Raw genomic sequence first — 17,717 nt, 5'->3', positions numbered from 1 at the left:
TTCCATGCACATCCATAAGAGACAACCATTCTTGGTTTGTCCCCAGCATCTGAGAGAGGTATACTGTACTGCCGCTGGCCATGCAAGTTTCATTTTTTCTTATTTTTGCCAATAGCCATTGATAAAGCTATCCTTCCTAATCATTCTTAAAGTCAAAGCTAATGGCCATCATTACTACACATATTTTGTCCTGACCCTACTCCGATTATCTTTCGCTGGATATGAGAGAGATTGAGATTGAAATTGATTAAGAACATACAAACAGCCCTGCTGGATCAGGCTCAAGGCCCATCTAGTCCAGCATCCTGTTTCACACAGTGGCCCACCAGATGCCACTGGAAGCATACAGGCAGAAACTGAGGGCATGTCCTTTCTCCTGCTGTTACTCCCCTGCAACTGGTACTCAGAAGCATCCTGCCTTTGAGGCTGGAGGTGGCCTACAGCCCTCCGACTAGTAGCCGATGATAGACCTCTCCTCCATGAAGTTATCCAAGCCCCTCTTAAAGCCATCCAGGTTGTCGGCTGTCACCACATCTTGTGGCAGAGAACTCCAAAAGCTGACTATGCATTGTGTGAAAAAGTACCTCCGCTGGTTGGTCCTAAATTTCCTAGCAATCAATTTCATGGGATGACCTCTGGTTCTAGTGTTATGTGAGAGGGAGAAGAATTTCTCTGTCCACTTTCTCCACACCATGCATGATTTTATAGACCTCTATCACGTCTCCACGCAGTCATCTTTTTTTTAAACTAAAAAGCCCCAGGTGTTGTAGTCTTGCCTCATAAGGAAGGTGCTCTAGTCGCCTGAACATCTTGGTTGCCCTCTTCTGCACCTTTTCCTGTTCTATAATGTCCTTTTTTTAGATGTGGTGACCAGAATTGTACACAGTAATCCAAGTGTGGCCACACCATAGTTTTGTATATGGGCATTATAATATTAGCAGTTATAGTTTCACTCCCCTTCCCAATGATCCCTAGCATGGAATTGGCCTTTTTCACAGCTGCCGCACATTGAGTCGACACTTTCAACCAGCTGTCCACCACGACCCCTAATATCCCTCTCCTGGTCAGTCACCAATAGCACAGATCCCATCAGCATATACTTGAAGTTGGGGTTTTCTGTCTGGGCCAGGACAGGAGGCAGCCAGGAGCTGGGAAGCAGCAGCATCAAGCAAAGCAACACCCACAGGCAGTGGAAGTGCAGGGCGGTATGCCTGCACTTGCTGGTTGGTTAACAAGACTTTGCTCTAAATATAATCTTGCCTCACCAACTTCATCCCATTCATCTGGGAAGGAATGGAGAGAGGACCAGGTCAGGGCCAAGCAAGCAAGCTAACTACAGGACTCTGCAACTGCAAATATTGTCAATCCTGTTTTGGTTCAATTCTTCATGACATCCAGACTAAGTTAGGCATGATCACTTAAATAAATAGGGCTTAAGTTAGTAATGACTAACTTGTCTCACCAATTTCAGTGGTGCTTAGTTGTAATTAATCTGTCACACACTATGTGTAAACTGGTATTTCTGTATGCACTAGCTCTTGGATAAAGCCCAACAATTTCTTATCAATACAGCAAAAAGTGTCAATAGCCTGCTCCTGGAACTCTGAAATATGCTACTGAAGGACTCCACTGCAAGACAAATCAACTGACATCTACTACTACTACTTATAAACTGCTTTTCAACCGAAGTTCTCAAAGCAGTTTGTATAGAAAAATAAATAAATAAAACCATCTTTTGTCTGGTTGTAAAGGTCACAAACCTCATGTCAATATACAATGGATCACTTCTCAAGTTCCTGCATCCAATTTTTACAATTTTTCAGTATTTAAAATTATTAGAATTGAGTATTGTTCTGCTTAAGACTCACCTCCATATTCTGCTCCCAATCTCAACATCAAGCGAATTGGAAAAACTTTTGCCCAAGGTACTTCCTGTTTCTGAATAAGGATGCCACATAAAAATGGATTTTGTGGTAATACAAGATCATCAAGTTTCTGAAAAGTTGGTCTAACAAACAGAAATCCACCATGGTCCTTGCTTCCAAGAAAGCCTTCAGTAAAGTTTATGTTTTCCAAGTTTCTTATGAATTTTCCTGGTTTAAAAAAGTAATCACAAACTTTATACATACATACACTCAAATAGATAAATTAGCTTCTGGAGTAAAATAAGAAATAGTTCTCAGTTTGCTTTTACAAGGTCCATTTTTTTCAATAATGCACCTAAGCAATTCAGTGCTAACTGCAAGAAAAGGACAGTACTGGACAAAGGACTGGGAAGGAGGAAGGAAAAATAGAGGAATACAGGCCTGAACTGGAAAAAAAAGCGAAAAAGGAGCAGCTTGCCAGGAGCAACAGGACTAGAAGAACTGGGGCGGGGTTATCCCCGTCAGAGCTATATAGGACTGCCTTTTTAATCTGATTTGCATAGTCCTGCCCAGGAGCACGTGACGATGATAACCCATCATGAGATGCCTTGACAGCATCAACCGAGAAGAAATAGTTCTCAGTTTGCTTTTACAAGGTCCATTTTTTTCAACAATGCACCTAAGCAATTCAGTGCTAACTGCAAGAAAACCTTAAGTATACTTTCCATTAACACTGCTGCCTATAAATAAAGTATGTATTAGTGGCAGGTTACCCAAATAAATCTGTGAAATATGGAAATACATAGTGTGTATTAGAATCAGCTTTTAAAATGTTGTCCTTCTCTAGCCTACTGGTTTTCAAACTGCATTTAAGCAAACTTTGTATTTTCTCATGATCTGTAATGGCAGACATACTTATTTGCCATTAATAAAAGATAACTTGACTACTAGGGTAGAAATATTCCTGTTCCAATATTTGGCTATGAACAACTGAAGTTGACAGGATGTGGTGATGGCCAGCAGCTGGGAAGGCTTTAAGAGGGGCTTAGACAAAGTCATGGACAACAGATCTATCAATGGCTACTAGTCTGGTAGCTATAGGCAACCTCCAGAGTCCAGACTCAGAGGTAAGATGCCTCTGAATACCAGTTGCAGGGAAGCAACTGTATTCTTGAAGCCATCTGGTGGACCACTGTGAGAAACAGGATGCTGGACTATATGGGCCTTGAGCCAGATCCAGCAGGGCTGTTCTCAAGGAGAAAGCACACAAATCAGAGCCCTATCCTAATAAAGATTTAATATTACATCTGCACCTGCTCAGTGTGTGCTCTATTACCCCAGAATCCTCTGCCAAGCCTTGGTAGAAAAGTCAATGGATTCCCTCCAACTAGAAAGTTTGAGAAATAATATTCTAGCTCCTACTGTCTTCTCTTATGCCAATACTGTATTACAACGTTCATTATGTCAGATTCTTAGACATGTTTGTGCATGGAAGATCCTGCCTCTGTAGATTAGAAGTGGACTAAATACTTGTAACAGAAGAGAAGATGCTGATCAAGGTAAGTGGAAGCGGCATAATGAGGCAGGGGTATGTGTCTGTGTGTGTTGTCCAAATAATGTTAAAACAGAATACTGTATTTATACAATGCCTTGGTGTGTTCGAAGTACTTCACATGCGATCTTATGTTAAGAAGATAAATGTGTTTAGAAGGGAGCAAAACTTGACATACACAGCTTTAAAACTACGTCTTCATACCTTTCATGGCATCCTTATATATGCTGATAAATAATTTGAAGATTTCTTTAGGAACATCTTCTTCATTTGGCAAACAGAGTAATAGTACAATGATTTCTGCCTGCCCCAAGCCATGCAGGCCATTGGTTGAGAAGTACCAGCATTTTTCTGAACAATCTTAATGATAAAAACAAAATAAAGTAGTAGGTCTTTGCTTTCTTGTTGAATGTTTAGAAAGCAAATTGATATACTTCTGTGCAGTAACTAAGACATCAGATGCTGTGCTACATCAGTATTATAGTACTCTGTCACATTACAATAGCTGGCTTTCACATAACTTAGAAACTAATAAAAACCTAGCATAGAGGTTACTGCTATTCTGGTCACAAATATACAAAATAGAAAGGTGATCTCTTTTATTGATGTAGAAATATGCCTGTTTTCAAGTTACACAGATGTCTTCCTCAAAGATGAACACATTTTGCAACTAGGTTACCATAACTAAAAATATTTGCATTTGATGCCAGTTTGCTCCCTATACAAGTCAAAATCTTAATTTTCTCATTCTGTCAGAGAATAGTTTAAATGACAGCATAATTCTACACCAACAGATATTTCTTTAATTCAAGGTATCACCTTACCTATTTTTATATCCCTACCAATAATGCCCAACAGTGTTATTCATTTCAGGACACTAAAAGTATGTCCAAAGTTCATGCCCTAATGGAAAAAGAGAACGAAGTTCACTCAAAAATACATGACAAACATAAAAGCAGAAAAGGCTCAAAGTAGAACAAAAAAACGTAGACCTACAGCTTAGTGTTAATTCATATTCAAATTAGCACCCATAGAGAGTGCAAACACAAAGTGTACAATATATGTTTTTTGTGTTACTATACTTACAATGTAGTATCCTGGCATTCACAAGAAGGTTTGCATTTAGAACAAATGTCACAGGATTCGATTCAAGTAGTAAGTTAACTTGTTTACAAGAAGGATGTTCTTCCACTAAGGATTCTAAACAAATTTAAAACAAGATTAATTCAACATATTAATATTCTGTTGCAGAGAACATAAACTGATAAGCATGACACCTGATTAAATCCATGTATGCACAGAGGCTTTTCTATTGTTGGATGCATGAAAGGCATGAGTCCCATGTCACCAACTTGTCACAGATGACACCAAGAACAGAGAGGTTCATGGATTATAGCCAAAGAGTACTAGTTATCTTGATAGTAGTACATCTGACTATATACACAAAGTATCACTCATTTTCTTGCCTCTATTTTATAAGCAGGTAGAAGGAAAGACAGTGGGTTATATCCAAAGTGCTTCTTTTATGAGTGCAGGAGTCCTGGTGTGTGTATTGATTTCCCCTAATGCTTGCAGCACTCTACATCCTATCGTATACAGTCCTACTCTAGAGGGTCCCCCAATCCTCAGGAGTGAATTTTTGGAGGGTGTAGGAACATTTGCTTGTTTGAGCTTCCTTCTACTCATGTTTCTGAGGGTGTAACCCATTAATTTTAATCCATATTGTGCAGGATTTATATATTTTTTTTCTGACCATGTCCACATAAAGAGTGGGTTAAGTCATGCTTAGGATAACATCTCTCAACAGTGTTTTTATAATGTGCATACCTACACACACACACACACACACACACACACACTCTACTCAAACCATTTCTACATGTTTTCCTCAACCATGAGCCCATGTTTGGGTATGGATCCTTTCTAGCTGCACTGGTATCATTAGTTACAAGTGCCTTTTCCCTCTGAAGTCAGAGCTTCTCTCCTTACATCGTTAGTAATGAAAATGGGAAAGGCCAGAGAAGAACACATGCAAAAGCTTCAAGATATTAAGGAAGCTGGCGGGTGGGGGAGCACCTTCAGAGACAACTACTACTGCAGATAGTCCTTTTGAGTGCACTACAGTAGATGCTACCCAATATAACTCAACACTTCATTTGCAGCCGTAATAAACATTCCTATTTTTAGAAAACATGTACATTGCACCAACAAAAATGTGCCCTGCTTTGGTAGAGAAACTTACCTTCTCCTTTTTCTCCTCGTAAAAAAAGAGGTGGTAAACCATCATCCTCGGGAATAAGACTGATCCTCTTGCTAACACACTTTTCAATGCCACAAAGCATACTGTAATCCAAAGGACTAATAGGTACATCATTAATTTCATTAGCTGTGATGGGATTGGGAGGTTTTGTGGGTTCAACAATAGCAGGGAGTTCATCAGCAGCAGGAATTGCAGTATCAAAGTTATTCAACAGCTCAGGTTGAGCTTTAGTGGGCAGTATGTCTTCTACTGGAAGAACCGAAGCGGAACAGTGCAAGATCTCAGTTTGTCCAGCAACATTCATTTCATCCTTTGGTTTTGTTGGACTTGCAACCTATGACAAAAAAAAGTTCTATTAGATCTGACATTCATTAATCATGTGAATGCCATATAAGTATTTCAATCTGGCAACAAAAACAAAACAAAAGTTGCTTTTAGCATGGTCACAAGGGTATTAATGAGTTTTCTTTCTTTCTCCAAAGGCAACCTATCACCTATCTTGATTGTCAAGAGCTCTTCCATTCACCTTGTTTTTAAACCATTCTTCATTCTCCAATGTGTGAAGTAGATCGTTTTCTACTTAGACAGATGGAGACTCAGGTTCAAATCTCTGCTGAGCGATATACAGTTCACTGAATGGACCAGCTGCCAAGTAGTCACTAACTAATCTCACAGGGTTGCTACAAGGAAGAAAGAAGAGGAAAGCATCCTGATCTCCTCAGAGGCAAAAAGGATACAAATCAAGTTTATAAATATATACAATGAGGTTTCAACTTTTGGGCCACGTTGATAACACAAAACAGACTAGGGAAATTAGTAGAGTGTTATCTTACGTTTTCTAAATGAAAAAGTCCCAAATGTGTTAGCCTTTCCTTGTGCTCCAGGTCCTTAATAATTTGTTGCCTTTTCTGCACCTTTCCAACTCTACAATATAGGTTTTGAGATATATTTACAGTTCTGGCAATTAGAATTGTATACAATATTCCAAATATGATCACCCCACAGATTGGTAGAGGAGAGCTGGTCTTGTGGTAGCAAGCATGACTTGTCCCCTTAGCTAAGAAGGGTTTGCCCTGGTTGCATATTAATGGGAGACTTGATGTGTGAGCACTGTAAGGTATTCCCCTCAGGGGATGGAGCAGCTCTGGGAACAGTATCAGAAGCTTCCAAATTCCCTCCCTGGCATCTCCAGGATAGGGCTGAGAGAGATTCCTGCCTGCAACCTTGGAGAAGCCGCTGCCAGTCTGTGTAGACAATACTGAGCTAGATGGACCTATGGTCTGACAGTATATAGCAGCTTCCTATGTTTGTATAAAGATATCACAACAGTGGATTTTCAGTTCTTTTTCTAGTAATCCCTAAAATAGACATTGCCTTTTTCACCACAAGAAAAGTAGTGGGAGCTTGCCTGCTTGAGCTAAATAACCTTGAGCTAAATAGCTGCCAAAGAACCAGGCATAGTTCCCTAATCCCCTGTGCCCTGGCAAGTTGGAAAACAGAGAACAGGTTCTAGCAGTAATGGATGTAAATGAAAGCTTAATAATACATTTAAAAGGGACAGAGTAGTATGGTAAATAACGATCAGTTTATATTTCCAAAAACTTCTTAGAACAGGTTTGGATAAGTCACTGCTTACTAGATGTGGTTCCTGTGGGGATCGCCTGACTCCAGATGACAGTTTTGTTGTATCTGCAACTTCCCCATTGGGCAAAATACCATCTGCAAACCAAACTCTTCTTTGTTCTTTATTACACAATCCTGAAGCAAGATTTAATACACAAAACAAAAGAACATTGCTTCATTGTTTACATACATAATCATGTAAAATGATATCTGTAGAACAGATAAAAGGATATCTGTAGAGCAGAGGTTCCCAGATGATGTTGGACTAGTCAGCAACAATGGACTTTTGGCCACCATGACTGGGGATGATGAGAGCTGAAGTCTAGGAAAACTCCTTTTTCCTCCTTTTCACCTCAAGTATCACAGTAATCTGGATTTTGCTGAGGGTGTGCAAGAATTTTTGAAGGAGCTTCTCAAGATTTTGCCTTAAGACAAAATTTGTCTTATGTAAGTTCACTCACTATAGGCAGAGTGCCCTTCAGGTTACAACCCAGCGCGGATATGGGGAAGGAGTTGCATCACTGATGTCAAGGCATGTACCCCACAGATATTCATAATACACATAACATTAGACATCACTACAAGCCTGCTAGAAACAAATCCTATTTTGCCTCCAACATTACATTGCAATTTGAATACTAACAAAATGAAAAGCTGACCAACATCGAGGCACTTTCTTGACTGACAGTGTCCACATCCCATATAACAAATCAACAACATCTGCAAGATGGTTGCAATATCATCTTGCAATCTGGAAAGACTCAAGGCCCTAAGAAAGCAACTTTAAAAAAGCTTCTGTTCACCTATTATTTAGCTTACCATCACCATTTGGCTGTTTAAATACAGAAGTGGGTAATGAAACAGAAGAAGAAGAAGTAGGTGTACCAGATGCCTGGGCTTCCTGCAAAGGTGGAACAGTTGAAGGATATCCAAAGATATCGGCATTATGGACAGGACCAGTTGGACTCATCATCCTTTCAAATGCCTGTGCTAACAAATAAAACAAAAGACTTTAGGTACTGTGGGTTATTTACAAGGAGGGGGCTGGGGAGTATTTATACTCTCAGCAGTTCGCAATGTGCGTAATCATATCGCCAATATCACTTTAACCCAGGTTAGCAATAGCTACGCAATGACAAATGTGGGTGTAAGTATATAGGGAAATTTGCAAGTGTGACAGATTGGGGTGGGTGGGTTACTCTAGTCTAGGCCAAGGCTGCTCAACTTCGGCACTCCTGCAGGTGTTGGTCTGTAACTCCCATAATCCCTGGCTAGCTATTTATTTATTTATTTATTTATTTCATATACCGCCATTGCATATGAAACTATTGGCCACTGTGTATGGGGATTATGGGAGTTGTAGTCCAAAAACAGCTGGAGGGCCAAAGTTGTGCAGGCCTGCTCTAAGCTTTCTTGGGACCTACCATCAGTAGAGAGATTTCTATGAACCCAATTTGGGAGCACACTACTTCTTTGAGGTAGGCTGCCACCAGCTGAAGATTGATTTAAAGCCATTTACAAGGCCCAGATATGGCTTCAACACTCTGGTTTGGGACTTACTGGCACTGTACAGAGTCCACAGAATCCAGCTCTGGACAAGCAATATATATTTCTAGAAACAAATAATTCAGTAGCACTATGACTTCATGAAGTACATGGGGAAGAGTTTTGCAAGTAATGTTCTCGAACTATTAAAACCAGACTGAAGTCACTTCAAAGTGTATAAAATTCATTAAAAATATATATATATATAAGAGTTACATACAGAATAAGGAACTGGGAGAAAATAGAGTAAAGGCAGGCACACAGGAATTCAAAAGAGAATACAAAAAAATTAAACTTCCTACAACTGAATTTTAGCTTAATCTAGCAGTAGGCAGGGTCCTTGGCTGAGAGAGCATTAATCTCTAGTGTCTCCCTTGGGACACCAGTTAGCCAATGGAACATGGTGAATACTGGCTAGTCCCCTGTCCTTTGTTTTTATAGCCATTACAGAGGGGGGTGGCTTTCCTACTTTTTCAGGGATAGACAGCTCTTGGATCCAATGAAAAAGCCTGGTCTATCTCAGATGTCAAGCTGGTTTGGAGCCAATTTGGATGTAAGATTTTCCCTCCAGCTTGCTGTCCCTCCTTCCTCAATGGGCCTAAACTTACATTTCTAAAGGTGGGTCTGGTTTGAGTTCATTACCTATTGTGAAAAAGGGGGTTTAAGACTATACCTTGATGGCTCTGTCCCTTCGGTGACAAAAGCAAGGATTGTCCTCATTCAGTAACAAAAGGGAAGACTGTCCTCCAGTACAGAGCTCGCAGAGTGCAGTGGAAATGCCAGGCACTCTTGAGCTAGGAGACAGGCTGCATTACATCACAGGAGTGAGTGGAATGACTGGTAGATCCTGTTGCCTGCTCCTGATCTCTACACCCTAGTTTAGTTCTATATCTACAACAGGTACCCAAGTTGGTCTAGTCTCCTTTAGAATTACCATGCTTCATTTCGCACACATTTATATGATACTACTTTTGGTTTTGTTTCATTAAACATAGTTCAGGTTGGCACAAGATAGACATTGCTAGGGACCAGTGGACAAAGAACCATGAACAAAGATTACCACAGATGGCATTTTAGGGTCTGGCTATATGGTGGAGCCTAGTGCTCCCTACACAACTTCCTTTTTAAAATTTAAGTGTTTTAAATGTGGTTCTATTGTATTTTTACATAACACATACACATCCCAAAGAGATGCTATATAAATAAATAAAATGGGGTGATCAAATCCCAGGTTCCCTCTTGTGTAGTCTGCTATGAGGCAAGTGAAATCTCTCACATCCCCTTCCTCGGATTCATCCCCATAAGTTGTTATAAGGGCTATTATAAATGGCTTTACAAAGAAATAGATAAGTTAATGGAGGAACAGTTGAAGTTGTACCTATCAGCCATATTAACTAGACACACTTCTATTTTCAGAGAGACAATAGCCCTATGCAGATGTGACCTCGAGGCACACTTGATTTGATCAGGATCACTACTCTGCCCTTGCCTGCTGCTGGCACTTCATACTTGCATAGAGGCCAACATGTAGAGTCCAAGGTGTTTAGGCCCAGCAGCATGCTCTATATGGGTTAATTTGGGTGTCCAGATTATGTGGATATGTACACCAGGCTCTATGCATGTGGGCCCCTGTAAAAAGCTAAGTTCTAGGCACTAGTGACAGACAGGCTGGTACAAGCCCAATTGTGACTCCTTGACCCAGTACAGCATCTCTTCAGTGACTGTTTATTGATATCTGCCATGTCACTTTTTAGACTGGGGATCATCCAACAGTGTCTCTGGCATTGAGAAGGAAGGTTGGGAACTATCTTTTCATTTTATTTCCTATGTTAGCCACCTTGAGAATTCTTTTGCTCAAAAGCAGAATATCATTATTCTACATGGTCTGAGGGGGAAAAGAGGAACACGTGCATAGTCCAATAATGTCTCTGACATCCAAAAGCAAGGGTGGGGGGGACTAACGTGTTTAACAACTATCTGACCCTTCTTTTGAAAATTCTTTGCAACATCTGGTGTTGGCTTGGCTAGATGCATACATGCCTGATCCAGCATAAGAATTCTTATGTCCCACCCCCCTCTCAAAAGATGAGAGTCAGCTATTTTAAATAAATTACAAATTTATTTTTTGTACAAATTACTTTCTCCCCCACCCCAGGTTAGCTACAAATATTGATCTTTCAGACCATAGTTTATAATAGAAATATTGCTCATATTGGAAAGATGTATTTCTACATCTTAATGTTATTCCATCTATCTTCTCAGTTTCTTATTTCTAACAGATCAAAAAGATTATTTTTACCTTTGTTAATAGTCTCATAGCAACTTATACAGACTCGTGCTTCTTTATCCAAATACTGGAGTTTGCATTTACGATTGCAACAGGGACCACAAAAAACCTAAATTAGAACAGCCAAATTAAGTTGTATATGTATCAACAGGATAAAATAATTTTACTAATTAGAAAATACACAGACAAGAGAAAGAATTAGAACCATACATATAACCTTAATTTGTAATTTTAGTACTTTTCAAAGTCTGATACAGTTTTGTAAAAACACAGCCCATAATAAAGTTAATTCCATGGCATAACACTGACACCTAGTGGAGGATAAACAGATAATATAGATAAATCAGCAATGCTTGCATTCATGTTATATTTAGCTCATAATTACTGTTAATCGGGATTAAAACTGTCTGAGAAGCTTAAAAGAATCAAAAACTCAAGCACATGCTGCCACATTATAATCCATTATGGTGCAATAGGTAAAACACTAGATTTTAACCAGGGCTCGAATCCCTACTCAGCTATGAAGCTCACTGGGTGACTTAGAGCCAGCCATTATTTTTCAGCCTAACCTGAGAGCAGTTATGGAGGATTAACTGAGATAACTGCACATATGTCAAGAGCCCTTTGGAGTAAAAGAAGAATCCATCTCCCTCCCTGCCTTGGAAACTGGGCAAATGACAACCAGACTTCACACCTAGATACACCTAGGCTCAGTTCCTGCATATCTTCTCATAGCTAGCATGCTTTGTATGCGTGGACTGCCCCATCAGTAGTAAATAACACAGCATATTTCATATACCTGTGGTCTTGGTAGAGGACAGAATGTCCAAATCTAAGGAAGCAACTGCCAGTTAGATATGAGCTTCAACATTTTTTATTTTAAGAAGCACAGATACATTCTCATCTGGTTTGCCTTTGAAGGAATCTTCTTCCCTTTAGCATCTCTCTTTTCTTGCCTGGCTTCTCCAAAGGCAAGTTAAACACAAGCCGGTGGTCTCCTTTCCCACCCAGCTTTTCATATACAAAAGGTAGAGAAGAGACAGCTTACAGAAGGCAGCTTTCTTCTTTCTCCATAAGAACATAAAAAACAGCCCTTCTGGATCGGGCCCAAGGCCCATCTAGTCCAGCATCCTGTTTCACACAGTGGCCCACCAATGCCACTGGAAGCCTAGAGGCAGGAGTTGAGATGCCCTCCCTCCTGCTGTTACTCCCCTGCAACTGGTACTCAGAGGCATCCTGCCTTTGAGGCTGGAGGTGGCCCTCCAACTAGTAGCTGCTGATAGATGGCTCCAACACTGTGGCTCCCACACAGTCTGGTCTAGAGGCCCAGTTTTAAAGACACCACTGGGTAACAGGTACCTGACTTTTTACACCCTGCTTTTGATGATCATTTCCTTCTCTTCCTTGCAGCTTCCAGACTGCATGCAAACCTTTATTGTCTTGAATACAAATTCAGAGGTCCTTTCCTTCTAGAATCAAAAAACTGTTATGACTTGGTCCATAGAACGGAAGCATTTTGTCCCCTCCGTAGCATTTTCAATGAGTAAGAGTTAATGCTGATAAGACTTCATATTGCTCATTTACACTCTAACTAAAGTAAATTGTTTTGTGCTAAGTAGGAGTTAGTAAGGAGGAAGTTTAACCTTAGAAGTTGCGGAGAAGTTCCCTCTTTACCAAGTACAACACTGGAGAAATATAAAGATTAGCACAGGTAAACCTTTGTTGTTCTTGTTATTACTTACCTTCCCACATGCACGACAGTGGTGTCTTCTTTTTGTAAATGTAAATTTGGCTTGGCAATTCATGCAGTTTGGTGCTTCTGAATCAGGTACCCAGGATGGCTGTTTCTGTCCCAAAATACCACCTTCTTCCATTACTTTAGCAGGTTCTGCAAGTTCACTGCCACTTTTGCTTTCCAAGCAGCTTTGAGTATCAGCATCATTATTTCTGCAGTTTGCATCAGGACAGATTTTAGCATCCAAGTGAGAGGTATTTGGGATTATGGAATTAGTCACTTGGGATTCACTTCCATGTTTATTTGGACTACTAACTTCAGAACAGATTTTGGCTTTTGGAGGAAGGTTTGGCAACTGCTTTGGCCTTGCACCTCCACTGTGCATGTGTTGACTGTTTATGAGGTCCGAAACTTCACTTTGAGTTTCACTAGGTTGATCTAAAGTCTCTTGGTGAACTTTCAATGTCCTATTTTCTACTAGAATTTCCAATTTAGGTTCAGGATCGGATTCTTTACAGTTGCTGTTATCAACAGAAGTTTCCATCTTCTTGAACTCCACTTCTGTTTGTGAATTGTCTCTTCTGACTTGAATCACATCAGATTCCAGCAGTCCATCATCAATATCTTCTTTCACAGGCTTTGAATGACTTGCCTCAAGACAATGCTCAGACAAAAAGGCATCAAGCTCAGCATCACTAATTAGTATATCATTACTGGTAATGTCTTCCTCTATAGCTAAATCAACTAATGCTCTGGTGCCAATGTCAGTGGGCAGAGCACTGCTGTATGTTTCAAAATTTGCTTCTAAGCAAGCAGTGGGGCCCTGGTATTGGAGAAGCTCATGTGTACTAGTTATGTTATCAAAATCCATCTTCTCTCTATCTGCAGAGGAAGGTTTTCCCAGACAACACTGATGGAATTTATTTTGATTTTCCACCTGTTCATTTGTTTCTATGCTTTCGTGCAATTCCCACTTGAGAAGACCATCCTTAGGTTTTTCTGTGTGCACAGTTATATCACCAATGTCATCTACAGCTCCATTTTGAGGAATCTTTTCATTTGCAACTTCAGTTGAAACAAGTGAACCACATATAGATACAGCAAGTGGAAGACAAGACAATGAAGTCTGTACATCTTCAGAGACCTCTGGTGCTGAAACTATGTTTACATTTTCATTGGTATTCTGTTCTGGACTACAGAGTATTTTTTCAGTGCTGTGTGTTTCCTCCCAAACTAGAATGTCCTCAGTTTGAAGTGAATCATTGGATAAGCTATCTTCTTTAGACAATTTTAAGCTGTCTTTATTCGTCTCACAGATCTTTGGCAGGTTAGAGGTTCCCGATTCAATTTCATCTTCTTTTGAAATGACTTGCTTGTCACGTTCCTTACCTATAATTTGTTTTGCACAATGTGCATTTTCATGCACTAATGGCTCACAAGGCAATTTTTCATATATTGTGTCATTTTTGGAACTATGTACATTTGAACGTTGTTGTGGTGTTAATGCCAATATCTTATCAATGCCTACAATTTGTTCTATCTGATCAAATACTTCATTTTTACTTATAGTTTCTGTCTTTTCTTGATCGCCACCAGAATCCACTGCATTTGCTTCAGAAGGACTGCCTGTCCCTAGTGCTGGCTGACTTGGTTCTTCTGTTGCATTATTATGTTCTATATTATGCAGCACTGCATCTCCATCAGCCTCTTGCTGTGTACCACTACAATCAACTGGCAAGTTACAAGCAGTAGCTGGTACCAATGCCAAATCAAAGCCAATAAGAGAACTCATATTGCACTGGAAGTAACCTGGCTGTAACTTCTGAACACACTCTGAATTGCTTTTTACATGGCTCAAATTCCCTGTGTCACTGATAAGATCACAGACAGGTATACTGCATCGTCCCAGGCAAGACGACTGATTTTCATCTGAAGAACCACCATCCACCATGGACAGAAGATCTAGCCCAGTGACATTTTTCTCACTTTGTTCTGAGTTCAGATTTTCAAAGTGCTCCGTATTGGTAGTACGAGTAGACAATGAAAGTACACTAGTTGTAGTACAACTACTACTATTTTCTTGCTCAGTTGGTTCTAAGAATTTTGGCTGCTGGTAATCCAGTTCGGAATAAAGTAGATGGTGCTTAGAATCATGTGGGTTTACAATGCTGCTGTCTTCAAGTTCATCTAAAGAGAAGATCAAAATGATCAGAACTCCACTCCACCACTGCCAAATCACAAAGAGTTCTCTGTAGTCCTCAAAACACAAACTAACAGAGGACTGGTTTCTGCCAACCTTTCCCCCTCCCTCTGTTCTTTTTCCCATGGTCTGTTTAACATTTTAAGCTCTTGGGCATAGGGACCTATGCAAGGTTCCATGTACACCAATGGCGTGATATGAATAAATACATTTTACAATCAACGATACTGCACGTGCGCACACACACACAAAATGGAAGCACAAAAAACTAACCAACCTGTATTTTGCTCAAATTCATCAAGTAGTTTGTCCAAGTCAGAGACTGCTGCTTTAAAATAACTGTCCATTTTAAGGTTTGAACTGGTAAGTTCTCTCCTCTTGTGCCTATAAAGGAAGTAAAATGATTTAAAGGGCTACAAAGGGGGTTTTTAAGGACAGATTATAGAAATGTTATCTTCATTAAATAAGAGTCACACTGCATATTCTTTCCTTTTTTTAAGCAAAAGTTTGCTTGCTTCTTTGAACACCACAGAAAACTAGGCTTCAGATTACTTATACTCAGCACATACCACAAGGGAATCGTGCCTAGAGAAAAATATGTATAGATGTCTTGCAAACGCAGGAATAGGCCTTGTCAAACCAGATGAATTTGAAACCACTGCTTTATCACAATATAAGTGAAATAACACCAGTAATGAACATTTGACAACCAAGGCATATTGCAGTTATGTGTAGTGCAAGACTCATAAGCCAAACAGTCTGAGATATAGTAACTAGAAGTACTCTGTTCACTGTTTCAAATCTCCAAACTGAAGTAATTGCCCTGGTTTTAGAAACATTAATACTGCATTTAGGGAACCATGTGGCGATACCAAACAGGAACTGGTGCACACCAAAGTTGAACAAATCATAGCTTACCCTGTTCAGGGTTTTTATGGGTCAGTATGACCGACAGTGGTGAATGGGTGCACTGGGATAGTGATGAAGTAGGCAATGAAATAATCCTGATGTCAATCAACCCCCATGCACTAAGTGACCAAAACCAGACATTAATTTGTTGCACCAAAAGATTTCATTACCTGTTTCTTAAGTAACACAGTCTCAAGCAGCAGGCACTTCCAAGGCTACTTTCATATTCATTTGTATCTTTTACAAAAACATCTGTTTAAAAAAAGAGTAGTAATAGAGAAGCTCATGTTGAGAATACCATTACTCACTAATATCAATTGTTTTATTTCCGTCACAGGTAGCTAGTCTGTTTGCAGGTGTTTTTAATATAGTGTTCTCTAAAGGCCAAACAAAAAACTACTTATTCAGAACACTGTTCAGCCAACGTCTCAGTCACACTCCCAAAGAAAAGGCTCCTTAAGTCCATATCAGCTCCTTGAGCTGCTATGTCAGTAAAACCATTGCAAGGAGAAATAGGCACAGCTAAACCAATGTAGTACAGTTTTAGCAGAAAGACCTACTAGCTAGGAATGACTACTATTCAATACAGCAATTCAAAATATTACACTCAAGCTGAATTGTTCAACATTTACGTGGTGTCTTTCTTCATAAAAAATCCAAACTATCACTTCATTAAGTTAAGCAAAGAAGTAAAACTATTACAGCTCAAGACAGATAAGGAACAGATAAATAAATGTCTGCCACAGATTGATGAAGTACACCACCACTGCTAAATAAAAGATCTAATCTGAATTTTATAAATAATTTAACAAACGTTTCTAGACAAGGCTGTTTCAGAGTACCTGAACTAGAATTGCCCTTTACTATTCAGAAGCGGTTGCTAGTACAGTGACAACAGTCTATCTTACAAAAACAAATGGGTCCCCAGAAATATTAGCCAGTACAGACCCTGGCCTCTAGATTAATTCAGGCAGAACTCCAAGTGCTGGTTTTAAACTGCTGCACTTTTGCATACTTCAAATGCTACCCCCCTCCTCTCATTTCAGTCTTTTAGATTTGCAATGATTGCATTCTTGATTATTCCATGCATGTGCCCAATTGAAACAGCAAGACACACAGGTGTCTTTTACCCCAGATTCCTGTCAAAATATCACCTAAATCCTGTACATATAAATAAATATTGATATATTGGGCTCAGACTATAGATTAAAGGCACATGATGCAGCAATCCTGCGAGGTTTGGATCTCACCAGTGCCTTGATGCCATCTTGAGTTCCCTTGAGAAAAGGTAAAATATAAATGTACTTAAACCACAGCTTTTTGTAACTACTCAAAGCCCTGCAAAATATTATAGGTGAGAAGCTGAAAGGATAGTTGATTGACTAAGGTAACCTAGCCTATTCATGGCAAAACTGAGATCTGATTCCTATTTCATACTTTAACCCACCAGAATCCCTTGTATATATTTCATTGCTAAATTATCGCCTTATTACCTGCACAGTCTTGAGAATTACAGCAAGAAGTTTCACAACAATCCCACTATAACTACATCCGGAGGCTAGCAAAGACTTGCTAGTACTATCGTATATCCAGCACTAAAGTTTTGCATCAACATTTCCTAAGCAATGGTGTAGCAAATGACCAATTCCAAGCAATCCCAGTAAAACAACCATACCAATGTTGCATTTGAGGGTCTTATGGGACACTGGAAACCATTTCTACTTCATGGAACAGAGCAAAC

At 39.7% G+C, this 17,717-nt stretch overlaps 1 protein-coding gene across 3 annotated transcripts in view; it reads right to left on the bottom strand.

Moving 5' to 3' along the window:
• Positions 1 to 17,717, bottom strand: part of ZFYVE16 (zinc finger FYVE-type containing 16) — a 41,224-nt gene that overhangs the window by 16,652 nt on the left and 6,855 nt on the right. The window contains exons 2-11 of one of the 3 annotated variants that reach the window (XM_053293363.1): positions 16,147 to 16,228; positions 15,345 to 15,451; positions 12,875 to 15,054; positions 11,145 to 11,241; positions 8,120 to 8,290; positions 7,314 to 7,435; positions 5,660 to 6,011; positions 4,504 to 4,617; positions 3,622 to 3,777; positions 1,869 to 2,093 (exon numbers count right to left, since the gene is read on the bottom strand). In XM_053293363.1, coding sequence (XP_053149338.1) covers positions 1,869 to 2,093; positions 3,622 to 3,777; positions 4,504 to 4,617; positions 5,660 to 6,011; positions 7,314 to 7,435; positions 8,120 to 8,290; positions 11,145 to 11,241; positions 12,875 to 15,054; positions 15,345 to 15,414 — 3,487 coding nt within the window. In that variant the 5' untranslated portion in view covers positions 15,415 to 15,451; positions 16,147 to 16,228. The remainder of the gene's footprint in view (positions 1 to 1,868; positions 2,094 to 3,621; positions 3,778 to 4,503; positions 4,618 to 5,659; positions 6,012 to 7,313; positions 7,436 to 8,119; positions 8,291 to 11,144; positions 11,242 to 12,874; positions 15,055 to 15,344; positions 15,452 to 16,146; positions 16,229 to 17,717) is intronic. The other 2 variants (XM_053293365.1, XM_053293364.1) reach the window with 2 other exon arrangements.

The sequence above is a fragment of the Hemicordylus capensis genome, chromosome 2 (genome assembly GCF_027244095.1).
Source record: "Hemicordylus capensis ecotype Gifberg chromosome 2, rHemCap1.1.pri, whole genome shotgun sequence".
Taxonomy (NCBI): domain Eukaryota; kingdom Metazoa; phylum Chordata; class Lepidosauria; order Squamata; family Cordylidae; genus Hemicordylus; species Hemicordylus capensis.
Note: the sequence above shows the minus strand (reverse complement) of the source record. Positions and strands in the feature narration are given on the sequence as shown.